Raw genomic sequence first — 13790 nt, 5'->3', positions numbered from 1 at the left:
TTATTCTCTCATAGGTCTCACCTCCCCTGTCCCCAACTCCAATATTTCAGTTCTTTAACTACCCCACCACCTTAACTCTTCTCTTCTAGAAAGTGGGTCAGTCCATCTTAGCAGGCCACCTAGAAGAAAGGTGGAGGTAACTACTGAACATTACTGGCATGCCCTGACCCTTCTCAGATTCAATTATTTTAAGATTTTGCCTTCCCCATATTTTTCATCTCCCCAAACTTCCCCATCAAGTCACTTTTTTTCACTTTCTACACAGACAGCAATGTTAAGTGAGCACATTCAGTATATAGGCCAAGCTACTGACAGAAAAATGAATAAGTTCCTTCTCAGATTTCAGTCCCGTAGGATTTAAGCTCCTCTCTTAAATTAATATTTATTCTACAAAACACTCACTTGGCATACATCTTATGCTACCTTGCCCTACCTCTCCCAATAACAGGCATGTCCTTGAAGGTGAAATCCATCTTAATCTCTTTTGTCCCCAGAATGCCTGCATATTCTCAGTAGGCACCTTCTGAATTCTCCTCTGTTCTCTGGTTAGAAGACTGGGCCCAGAATGGCCTCCTCAAAAAACGTTCAGACCATTTTTAAATTCACACTATAACCCACTGCAGAGGGTGTGGTGGGCAAACAGGTTTTATCTTCACTGTAATGTTGATCAATTCACTAGCAGCTGCCTAAAGTGCTGGGTTAAGAAAGATAATAAGGTCACATATGGACTCAGAGAGAGAATGTACACTGATACTAATAATGGATTAGTGATGTCTGCCACATGCACAGGTAGGGAGCATGGTGGTATGCATGCTCAGTATTTGCCACCTCCACTCTAAACCCTGAGCCAAAATCTGAATTTCATTAAGTTCAAGAACTTCTTACTGCTTAAGTTCCTTTCCCTAACTGAAGCATTAGACCAGGCACAGAGGGTTCAAGGTCTTCCAAATATATATTTCCACATATAAGCCTTTTACGTAAAAGTTTGGTGAAGAATACTCTTCCCGGTGAATTAGACTTAAAGGTCAACATCATGGACCCAGTGTTCCCCTCCCTCTTTGCACCGGCACACAGTAAGAACCCTTTCTCGAGAGCATTCGGTAGCAACTTTTAAAGTGCCGTTAAACTTTTCCACAAAAGCAAAAGCATCGAAGCTCTTTATTCCAGAAGCAACCCCAGCCAGGATCACTTAAGGATTCCACTGTCTGTGCAGCAACTCTTTCATTCCAGTAGATGTTGCGTTCTTCTGTTTGAAGAGTTCCCTTTTCTCATCCTGTGTTCTCCGATAAATCTGTACATCAAAGACAACCCCAAGATCGGGGTGACAACATGTAGGAGATCTGGTTTCAGATCTTTCCTCTGAAATAATTTAACAAAACCTACACAAAGTCATTTTACCGTGGCAAGAATACAAATTCAACATTTTCTCCCCAACTAAAGAAGTGACCTGTGAGCCCAGCAAACTCAAAATAACGTATCAAACCCATTCTTATTTTGATTTCTTTCTAGTAGTGTTCTCATCAGCCAGAAAAATCCTGAATTTTTTTCTAATGTAATGTATCACAAGAACCATTTCATAATTCTAAAGCACACTGCAAAGTAGAATGTGCATCCTTAAGGGCTGAGAACCTCCACTTCTAGCTTTATAATCATATTTATTATATTTCCAAGGCAATCTTCCTCATCAATTTCCGCTACCCTAATCCAATTCCATTGTGTAAAAAGGCAATTCTACTTAATACTTGCTGTCCTCTCTGCATTACAGTGACGTACATCCTTGCTCTCTCTCCACTCCAACTCTTCTAGAGCATTTACGCCATTTATGCTTGACAGACTTGTCTTCTCCCTTCCATGACTGAGAACAAACCACTTAGGCCACAGTCATTTCAAAGTTCCCTTAAAAAAATTTTAACGGCTATAATGGAATAAAAGCCCTTCCAAGACAAAAGTATGTAAGAATGAGAAAATTAGTAAACATAGGTTGCTTTTCCCAAGATCTCAAGTAATATTTTCTTCAGTGAAAGGCCGATTTGCCTTTAAAAGTTCACTTAGAATCTTCTAAAAGCTCCCACACCTCAAATATTGAAATCATTTAAATAAACATCTCAGGGAAGGAAAAGACACAGCGAGCCACACTTGGGCATTAAAGGGCACAAGGGGCGATGGAGAGGACTCAATGGGTCTCAACAGTAGCCTAGCTGAGCCAGAGGCAGGAAGACATGGGGATCTGAACAGGTTTACATTTTAATCCATCCCCATAGAGTCTTTTCCTCCCTGACTGCCGACGCTGGGAGCCCTGGAACCAGAAGTACGAATGCAGCAAAAGTCGAGGAGCAAAAGAAGCTCACCTGAGACTGAGGCAAGGACTGAACTCTACTGCTACTTTAATGCAGCAGCTGAGCCTAAGAATTAAAGAATTAAGAATTAAGAATTAAAGAATTAAAGTTATATGATACTGCAATGTATTTTAAGATAATATCAGCAGGTATATGACGGCCAAATGTATGCCCTGTTTAGCACAGAATATCAAATTGAATGAAAATGGAGGGGAAAAGAATTTAAAAATAGAAACCATATTAAAAGGCTAAAGAAAATGTGATTTTTTTCCCCCCAGCTTAGAGATCCTCCCTAACCTTTTTTCTTGATAGGATACCACTACCTACTACTGGAGCATAAGCACCAAGTGTAGGGAAAGCAAGACTGAGCTAGTGAAGGGGCTCTGCCAACACATTCTGAAAACCACTGACCCTGAGTTTCGAAACTTTCTTTCTAGGAAACCAAACTTTAAATTATATATATTTACTAATCACATAATAGAAAATATATCTCAAACTTTTAACCCCCCCCCCAACTTTTGCTGCAGAGTTTCACACCTGTCTTTAAAAACAAAATGGAATAGCTACATATTTTTATTTAGCTTAAGAAATTATGTAGGCGCATGGGCAGAGACAGATCTCACAGTCACACAGTTGTGTGACTCAACACATACCATTGCCATGAATACATCCTTCACCTTGAAATGTGAACGAGCACCAAATGCAAAATTATTATTTTATTTTCTTTAACAAAAATGGAATCTAAAAATAACTGCTTCGGTGAATCCTTGAACAGTAACTGGCCTGTTGATGATGGACCTCGTTAAAGCACAACACAACAATGTGTGTTTATATCACCCTTTTATTTCATAGTTAGAAATAATACAGTTCCACAGGGTAAGTCATCAATAAATAATGGTGTTTAATCATTAAACGTAAAAATCCCAACTCTTTGGCATCTGACAGGATTCTATTTCTTGTCAAACTAATGACTGTATAGATATAGTTAATCTTAGTGATCATTCGTCAATACAATATGTTACAAAGGTGCAATTTACTTTAAAATGTAAAATAGCTGAAAATTTCCAGCCCACCAAGAAATCTGATCAACTCAGTAAGATATGGGCCAACTTCCCTGAAGCTCTTTCACATGATTTGCCTCAGTGGAAGTATAATCAACGTTGATTAAGAGTTCCTAGGGTTTTCTAATAGTTATTCTGCTCTAAATAGTTTGTCATTCATTCTGGCCAAAGAAAAGTCACATCTGCACCAGGAATGACCCACTCATTTAATTAAAAGGTGTTCTTATTTAATAAGCAAGATTGCTAACACCTTAGAAACTCACAGCCCCCAAAATAAAATTTAAAATAAGGAGGTCTATGCTGCCAGAAATGCCAATTCAGTAATAAATTGCACCTTCAAGAGTCAAAAAAGAAAAAAAGAAATAGAAACTTTTACAAAAGGTACATTACATACATTTTTTTTTTTCAAAATATGTTCAAGAATAGTTGAGCTGTATTTGTTACTAAAGCCAGGGCATTATTTCTTTAGCAACAAATTAAACCAGTGCAATTGACATAAATTGTTAAGTAATCCAGGATTAACCCATTAAAACTGTAGAAGCACTTTAGGCTCCTGCACTAATCCTAGAAAGTGGAATTTCAATGAGTGCCTGTGCTGCACAGAACTAAAACTGAAATGACCCGATGCCATGCTGAATGGTATCACTTCATACTTAGTTTAAGCATTTGAGAGTAGAAATCATGAGTTCCTCTATTAGAGTTCCATTCACTTACAGAACATTCAGATGCAATCAGTATTATGCCTATAATCCACAATTTAAAGAATCCTTTCCATTTTAAAGTTCCAGATGAATTTTAAATTAGAAAATAAGCACTAAGGAAACTTTTTCAACTTATGAAAACTTCATATTGGAAACTTTCCTGTAAAGTTTCCCCCCACCCATTGTAAAATAAATACTTTGTATCCCAAATTTAATTTTATTAAGACACACTTTAATAACGCTATAAAGAAATATTTTACAGCCATAGAGATCCATAACTTTCCATGCGGAAATAAAAAATTCACTGCTCAATAATATTATTGAAGCAAGTGAAGAAAGATTATTCTCTTGTCAATTTGAAATGTTAATTTTTTTCAGTGCAAAACCAGTTATAAAATATTTAAACTCAATATTTAAAAATAAAACGTGGTCCAATTTAGCAATCTTCAAGTTCTAAATTTCATAAAACAAATCATTACATATATTTTATAGTAAAGTACAGAGATTAAAGAAGTACTTGAGTACTTAAGATATAAATTTCTAATGAATCATACCAAGTCAGCAACAACCAAGCAGATAACATTTCCAATTTGAGTATCAGAATTTTAAAGACGATATTACTGTACCAAAGCCTTTTTTTCCCAGCTAAAAAGCGATACAAACTAATGGTCAACATTCTGTTTTCCTTGCAGTTGCGTGCTCTAGAATGATTTCACCTCAAGTACCTGTGATTTCATTCCTGTATTCAAAATTTGATCCAATTTTTATGTTCCAGGAACACTTAGCTGATTTAACCATCTATAATGTAAAGAGTCCTGTACAGAGTACAACAGTGGAATTTTCTAGCCAAGTGTAGGCTGACCTAAACTGGTTTACATCCTCTGCAAGTCACTCATGTATTATTCCTAGCAAACACACGGTCCCCTCTGAGGGTCAGGTGTTGAAGCTGGTACTGTAGCACTTCTGTGTCAGCTGGCTCCTTGATGTTCATTTTATCTAGATTGAGGTAGTCCAGAGATTTGGAGTGAGCCCTCTTACCTTTAAGAAGACAGAGAGGCAGAGGCCCATGGAGGGCCTTATAAGGTTCATAAGGTAAAGATTTAGTGCACTTGTCTCCTGAGCTGGGCATCCGCCTTCGCCTCCTGCCATTGACAGCTGGAATCTCGTACGGCTGGTAGTACCTACTTCTGGTTTTATACAAACGAGAGGAACGGGCAAGTCCTGCATCCAGCTGTTTGGAGCGCAAGGAAGGCACAGCTTCTCCCTTACTCTCTTCACCTCCTGTGCACTTCTGGGCTAACTTCAGGAGTTCCTCACCAGTCGTGAAGCCAACCAAATAGTTAGAGTCCATGTGGAGGATCTGGTAGCCTGACACAGTCCGGCGCATCGGCGAGCACGGAGTGCTGGAACAGCGGGGCTTCTCCACCTCTGCCTTTCCCGGGGAGCTCACCTCGGCCACGGGCAAGGGCAGGGTGGTCAGGGTACTTCTGGACTCTCCATTAACATCTACTTCCATTTTAGGCACCAGTCTGCACACTCCTAAAAGCAGACAGACTCAGATTAGAAGAGTGTAACGATCAGAGCCTCGGGCCAAGCTGGGTGGTTTGAGAAGGCTCAGGGAGCAAGAAGTAACACCAGCCGGAAAAACAACCAATGTACATCTGACAGATTTTTATCTATGTCTATTAAATGTTCCACAGCAAGCATGAAATGACTACTACTTCTCTGCCTTCAAGAACTCAAAGGCAGGTTAAATTAAAGTCTGAAGGACTACTGAAAGATTCATATGGAGAAGCGTTAACAGAAAACAACAGCAATACTTCTCTAAATGCAGTGCTCCTTTCAATCACACAAAGTTTATTCCTTGATGCGATTATTAAGCAAATCCAATACAGAGCTCAACATAATGAAGCAAATAAAAATAATCATACACAATTTCACAAGAATCCACAAAACATTTCCAACATAAAAATTAACTTTAAAATTAACTCTTCAGCACAGCAAAGGAAACCATAAACAAGACCAAAAGACAACACTCAGAATGGGAGAAAATATTTGCAAATGAAGCAACTGACAAAGGATTAATCTCCAAAATTTATAAGCAGCTCATGCAGCTCAATAATAAAAAAACAAAGAACCCAATCCAAAAATGGGCAGAAGACCTAAATAGACATTTTTTCAAAGAAGATATAGAGACTGCCAACAAACACATGAAAGAATGCTCAACTTCATTAATCATTAGAGAAATGCAAATCAAAACTACAATGAGATATCATGTCACACCAGTCAGAATGGCCATCATCAAAAAATCTAGAAACAATAAATGCTGGAGAGGGTGTAGAGAAAAGGCAACCCTCTTGCACTGTTGGTGGGAATGTAAATTGATACAGCCACTGTGGAGAACAGTATGGAGGTTCCTTAGAAAACTACAAATAGAACTACCATATGACCCAGCAATCCCACTACTGGGCATATACCCTGAGAAAACCATAATTCAAAAAGAGTCATGTACCAAAATGTTCATTGCAGCTCTATTTACAATAGCCAGGAGATGGAAACAACCTAAGTGTCCATCGTCGGATGAATGGATAAAGAAGATGTGGCACATATATACAATGGAATATTACTCAGCCATAAAAAGAAACGAAATTGAGCTATTTGTAATGAGGTGGATAGACCTAGAGTCTGTCATACAGAGTGAAGTAAGTCAGAAAGAGAAAGACAAATACCATATGCTAACACATATATATGGAATTTAAGAAAAAAAAATGTCATGAAGAACCTAGGGGTAAGACAGGAATAAAGACACAGACCTACTAGAGAATGGACTTGAGGATATGGGGAGCGGGAAGCGTAAGCTGTGACAAAGCGAGAGAGAGGCATGGACATATACACACTATCAAACGAAAGGTAGATAGCTAGTGGGAAGCTGCCACATAGCACAGGGAGATTAGCTCCGTGCTTTGTGACCGCCTGGAGGGGTGGGATAGGGAGGGTGGGAGAGAGGGAGACGCAAGAGGGAAGAGATATGGGAACATATGTATATGTATAACTGATTCACTCTGTTATAAAGCAGAAGCTGACAGACCATTGTAAAGCAATAAAACTCCAATAAAGATGTAAAAAAAATTTTTTTAAATTAAAAAAAAAATTAACTCTTCAACTGTGTTTAAGGGGCATACAATAAAAGACAAAAGCTGATCAATTTCTCCAAAGAATCCAATTTAGACCTAAAAAAATTTTTAAGGTATGGAGGAGTCTTAAGGGAAGGTTCCCACAAACCTTGTAAATGTTCTTTATTCCATATCTCCAATCAATTATTTAAAGAAAACCATTTTGTAGTTTAAAAGTTAATCCTAAATCCAGTAAATCAGGCCATTTTTAATATTAAACATATATAAAAATCAAATGTTATTTGACTATTTAATCCTAAAATATACCACAGATTTAACAGTTATTTTATTCTGCAACACCTAAGACACTGCACTTTTGAATAGTCTGGTAAATGGCAGAACAATTCTCAATGAATACTAATATTATTCATCACAATGATCACATTACATATTTGGAAAACCCCAGCAACCAGAAGTACCACAGACAATGGCCAGGTTCCTAGGAACTTGCAGATGGAATTTTGGAAAGTAAAATCCAAGGGAAACTGAGTGACAATGTCACTTCTGATAAACTTTACCTCTACTTGATCTTCAATTAGAAGTAGGTAGCACAGCTTTAAATGTCTCAGATCACTAATTAAAACGATGTCAACTAATAACATGTCCAAAAATGTGATTTTAAGATTAAATATTTACTGAATTAGGCTATTATATTAAATAACTCTCACGAATCCCTTTGTAAAACAAATAACCTTTTCCTAATTGAATCATTTTCTAAAATTTGGGTATTCATTCAAAATCTAAGCAATCAGAAAGCTAAAAAAAAAAGTCCCAACCTTATTCCTTCATTTGCATGCTGTATTTTCTTTTCCTTCATTAGAAAATAAATAAACCAAGACTATGAAGAAGTTACCAGATGCCATCCTGTCCTCACTATGGTCCACACATCTCTAGTACAACTGAAAACTAATATCAAGAATGATTCCTGAGGGCTTCCCTGGTGGCGCAGTGGTTGAACGTCCGCCTGCCAATGCAGGGGATGTGGGTTCGTGCCCCGGTCCGGGAGGATCCCACATGCCACGGAGCGGCTGGGCCCGTGAGCCATGGCCGCTGAGCCTACGCGCCCGGAGCCTGTGCTCCGCAACGGGAGAGGCCACAACAGTGAGAGGCCCGCGTACCGCAAAAAAAAAAAAAAAAAAGAATGATTCCTGAGATAAAGTAAATGTCAAAGGGATCCATATAGTTTTGCTTATTACTTACTTTTTACTCTAAATCTTAGACTATTTCCAATTTTAATTTAACCAAAATACCTTCATCCCTCAACACTTCTAGCTTTAAATTAATTGGTTTTATTCTATTTTATTAATGTAAAAATAAATTTATATTTAATTGTATAATTTATTTCTCTGTTGAGAGGATGGGAATAGGAGGTGACTACCATGCATACGTTGATATGCATGCAAAAAACCTGAAGATTTCTCATCTAATAAACTTTAGAGGGCCATATGAAACCTCATCAGATTTTATGCTGAACAAACAAATGTTTACTCTAAGCCAAATGACAAATTAATCCTTCCTTTCCCACTAATTCTGCAGTCCAGAAAGAGCACAAGAGGACAGATCCAAGGCCTCCAACATACCTAACCTGACAGGCAGCTACAGGCGGGAAGTGTTTCTCTGATACTTCATTCTGAAAGAGAAGGAGAGGAGGGTCAGTGAAACCTAAATAATCAGGGCTGTGGAGGAGATGGGGACCACCCAAGGGGAGTTACCTAGGTGGTGACACTCAAGCCATCAGTCCACATTAAGTGACAAACCAGTCTAGGTTTCTTCCAAATCTGGCAGTCCATGACAGTCCATGGATTTCCACCAGTCACCTTACTGCATTCCCTGGTATATTATAAACTTCCTAAAATTCATGAATTCACACTTCACCCATTCTGAATTGGGTGATAATTCAAAAAGAGGCTAAGCTGGAAGTCATCTTATTTGCCCCTTAGTATAAAAATTGCTAAGCGAGCTAACAGCGTGCAAAGTCACAGTAAAGAAGAGTGGGCACAGGCTTCTCTGGTCAATGCAATCATCAAAAGTTTGCTCCCTCGCTAAGTCAATCCTGCTCCATCAAGGCAGACCAAGAGGAATACTTAGAAGCTCTAGGGGTTGAGCATAATGAATGGCAGGATACAAAGGTTTGAGAGAAAAAGAAATTATATACCAGCTTAAAAATAAGTACCTAGAAAATCAGAAAAGTGAAGAAAGTGAGTGAGACGATGTATAAAGGTCAAGATTTGGTGTGACAAGAAAAAGACACTTCTGTTAGATGAGTAACTATGACTGGTTAAGTTTCCAGCAGGCAAAACACCATAAAAAATATCACCTGGCTTGGGCAAAACTATCCAACAGGCTCTTCAGACATCTAACCTGATAGACAATGATTTAACCTAGATTGTTCAGCAGAAAATGTAGTTTAAGAACTCTGGAAATGTCAACCAAGCAGCCTACCATACTTTAAGAAAACTTGCCATATGTAAGACACCTACTACACTTTACTAATGTAAACAACACACTCCCTGTAGAAAACACTACTTAACCAGAAAGTTAAAGAAATAAGCATTTCTAATATCCTCTAACAAAAATTTTTAACCTAGGAACTAAGGATCAATGCTCTATGTAACACTTCTGAATGAGAGTCCTGCTGTACTGGAACATGAAAAAGCTCATTTTAGATATTACACACATAACAGCTGCTACCTGCTGAACCTCTGATGAGTAATTCTAAGGGCTGGAAAACTGCAGTTTTTAGTTATAAAACATCAGTACTCCTGTTCCAAACGATTGCATATTCTCAAAACTAACAGTTCTTTGAGGTGCTTTCATGGTCTCTGTAGCATACTGTCCTATATACAAGAACATCTTCAGATCTTGACACTCATGTAGGAATATGAATGGTGCAAACAGGACTCAGCAAATTGCACAGATTTAAAAAAATGATCCTTTTTACTTATATTTTGCCTTTCTAAAGAACATCTACTGTGTGGCACTAAGAAAGCTATGTGGAAGCTGGCTGATTGGCAAGTAAATATTTTATTTTTAGCTGGGTAGAGTGCTGACTAAGCAGCATAACCTTCCACTCCTCAATGTGACCGAAAACAAAACTTTTTATGCTATTAAATTGCCGAAAATTTCCTGAGTAGATTTAAATATTGGAGCAAGATCCTGAGAGCAGTTACACAATCAACGTTTACTTATCTTTTTAATGGGCAGCAGTAGTGTAGGTACTGTCCCATCTGAAGAGGGGGAAGTACTCTCTAAAAAAATGGGGGTGACGTGAAAGACAATAAAGACCGAAAGGTCTCAAAGTCAGCATATATGAATGTCCAATAATTTTCACTGCAAAATTTCTTATTAAAGGCATTCATCAGGGAACTCGGCTATCGTGACTACATTGGATGTAGCCTGTGTTAGCAGTATATTCTTTGTATTTTACCATGAAAACTCTGCTTATGGGTTTGTTATTTTTAACAACATTCATGACTAAGCATTTTGTTTTATATTCTAAAATACAACTTGTATCAAAAAAACATACTGCCAAGATAAACAATTACAAAGCACTCTCTGTAAATATTGCAGGTATATATGCAACAGGCACCACGCCCACTGCATCCTTAAGAATAAATGTGAACCGAGAAATCAAGGCCCACTGCTAACTTCTGCACCACAGAGCACTACAAATTGGAGACCAACAACAGAGACCCTTACTGTTTCCATTAATGCCTTTCATATGCAGTTTAAAGCAAAAATAAAAACTGGAAACAGAAAATATGATACCAGAAGCAGCAATATTCTGTGGAATAGAGTCTAGAACAGAAAATGCAACAAGCATAAAAAAGTCAACTTGTAGTTGAACACTGCTTTTATAACTGAGTTTTATAAACAAGTACCAGAAACAACTGTAATTTTTTTAAATGACACCTAAGGGTCTTCAATATCAAATTCCCTCACAATCCAATCAGCAACAGTGGCACTCAAGTATATTTATACAGCATACGGAAGACCTGGCAATGTTCACAGGCACCACTCTGTTTCTTTGAAATATATGAGGACTCAAAACTAGACAACGCTAAACAAGGAAACACTTCAATATTTACCAGGAAAATGTACACAGTGTACATTTTTAAAACATTGGGTACAGCATGCAATTGTGAAGTTTAGCTGAAACTAAAGCAAAAAGTCCAAACCACAACACACATGTAGGGGAACCTGATGCATCAAGACCAGCACGTTCAAAAGAAAGTGACCATGGAATCTACTCAGCTCTGAACACCCTCCAAGAGGCCAAACTTCCTATACATTTGGCACCAGGAGCAACATTTTGAAAATATAACCTAGATGCCTCAGCTCCTTAGACCAGCTCTGAAAATAGCTGATAAGTTTCACAACTACTATACAAAGAATTATTTTGAGAAGTACTGCATTCTGGGAGTGTTTTTTTTTTAATCAGGCTTATCAAAAAAAGTCACCCTCAGTAATCAAAAAACTGCTCCAGTATGCTTGAACTGTTTTTAGCAACACATAGCAACAAAATTTAAGACAAAACAGATGTAATGTAACTGTCTAAATATACAGAACAAAAATATCATGTGAACAAAATCTTTTTCAAGAGGTACCTGAAACGAACCATTCAGAACAGAGTCATTCCTTGGGAAATGGAGTCCTTCCTAAGCATGACCATTATCAGTCCAGTGATATCTAGATCTATCTAGTTTTAGTGCCAGAGTCATCTAGGAGTTCACTTTCCCGGAACATCCAATTACAGAGAAGAGGACATGTAAGCCGTGAAGGCAAGGGCCTACCCAGGGCCAGGTGTGCAGTTCCAGGTCTCCTGGCTTCAAGTCCAGTTCTCCTTCAATGTCATCATGCTGTGCCTCTAGCACATGGTTCCCAAAGCTGTCTACACACTGACACATCCAAGGAGCTTCAATAAATACTGATGGCTGTGCTCTATCCCAGGTCTGTGATTTAAATCATCTGGGGCGTAGCCTGGACTCTGACATGTTTAAAACATACCGCAAGTGCTTCTAATATGCAGACATGTTTGGGAACTTGTCTTATAGACATAGAACTTAACAGATAGAAGAATTTCACTCCTGTAAGTTCCTGCCTTCTTTTCCTTAATCAGTAATTATAGTCACATTAGTGAATATCGTTTTTGGCTGCTTCCAACTGCTAACAACCTATCCCTAAGGCCTTCTAATTTACTGTTTCTAATCCACTGCTGTGCTTAAAAAAATCTGCTAATCAAACTTGTTAAAACTGGATATAAAATACAAATAAATTTATGCACTGAATGAGAATTGGGCTTCTTCATCTGCACATACTTTGGTATAGTTACAGTTATTTTAGCTTCTTAGAAGCCTCTGTCAGGTACAGCCACTTTGGATCACAGTTGGGCAATTTCTTATAAAGTTAAATAAATGCTTATTAAACAACCCACCCACCTTACCTGTAGGTATTTACCTAAGAAACATGAAAATATATGTTCACACAAAGACCTGAACATGAATGTTTATGACAGTTTCATTCATAACCACAAAAAAACCTGGAAACAATCCAAATATCCACCAACAGGGTAACGGACAAAGAGACTGTGGTTCATGTATAAAATGGAATACCACTCAGCAATGAAAAGGAACAAACCAGGATTACACTAAGTGAAAGAAGCAGACAGAAAACGTTATATACTCTGTGATTCCATTTATATGACATTCTGGAAAAGGTAAAACTGCTGGGACAGAAATCAATCGATGGCTGCCAAGGGCTGAGGCTGGGAGGAGAGGGCATACTACAAAGGGGCACAAGGGAATTTTGTGGGGGGGATGAAAATATTCTATACATTGACACTACACAAATGGCTACATTTGTCAAAAGTCATCAAACTATACACCTTAAAAGGGTGAATTTTACTGTATATAAATTATACTTCAATAAACCTGACTTTAAAAATAAGCCTGTCGGGCTTCCCTGGTGGCGCAGTGGTTGAGAGTCCACCTGCCGATGCAGGGGACACGGGTTCATGCCCCGGTCCGGGAAGATCCCACATGCCGCGTAGCGGCTGGGCCCGTGAGTCATGGCCACTGAGCCTGCGCGTCCGGAGCCTGTGCTCCGCAACGGGAGAGGCCACAACAGTGAGAGGCCCACGTACCCCCCCAAAAAATAAAATAAAATAAATAAGCCTGTCACACCAAGTTTTTGATGCTCCTCCAAATTTTAAAATTCTTTAAAATCCTTCTGTGGACTTCCTTGGCAGTCCAGTGGTTAAGACTCCATGCTTCCAATGCAGGGAGCACGGGTTCAATCCCTGGTCAGGGAACTACGATCCCACATACCATGCAGAGTGGCCAAAAAAAAAAATCCTTCTTATACTGTTTAATCCCAGAATCCAAAGGAATCTAACGGTTGTCCAGTCTGTTTGAACACCTTCAATGACAGGTAACTCACCACCTCTCAAGTTGGTTCATTTCCCCTTTTGCAGCTCTGCTAGAATGTCTTTTCATTTACATATATAAGTACATCTATAAC

The 13790-nt window shown here is 38.4% G+C and overlaps 1 protein-coding gene across 4 annotated transcripts in view; it reads right to left on the bottom strand.

Moving 5' to 3' along the window:
- Nucleotides 1–3157: 3157 nt before the first annotated feature.
- MACIR (macrophage immunometabolism regulator) overlaps nucleotides 3158–13790 on the bottom strand; it is a 19294-nt gene continuing 8661 nt past the window's right edge. For 3 of the 4 annotated variants that reach the window (XM_030848865.3, XM_060296080.1, XM_030848875.3), the window contains exons 3-4: nucleotides 8852–8901; nucleotides 3158–5637 (exon numbers count right to left, since the gene is read on the bottom strand). In XM_030848865.3, coding sequence (XP_030704725.1) covers nucleotides 4991–5614 — 624 coding nt within the window. In that variant the 5' untranslated portion in view covers nucleotides 5615–5637; nucleotides 8852–8901 and the 3' untranslated portion in view covers nucleotides 3158–4990. The remainder of the gene's footprint in view (nucleotides 5638–8851; nucleotides 8902–13790) is intronic. The other variant, XM_030848883.3, reaches the window with a different exon arrangement.

The sequence above is a fragment of the Globicephala melas genome, chromosome 3, assembly GCF_963455315.2.
Source record: "Globicephala melas chromosome 3, mGloMel1.2, whole genome shotgun sequence".
NCBI classification, from domain to species: domain Eukaryota; kingdom Metazoa; phylum Chordata; class Mammalia; order Artiodactyla; family Delphinidae; genus Globicephala; species Globicephala melas.
This window is presented reverse-complemented; position numbering and strand designations above follow the sequence as displayed.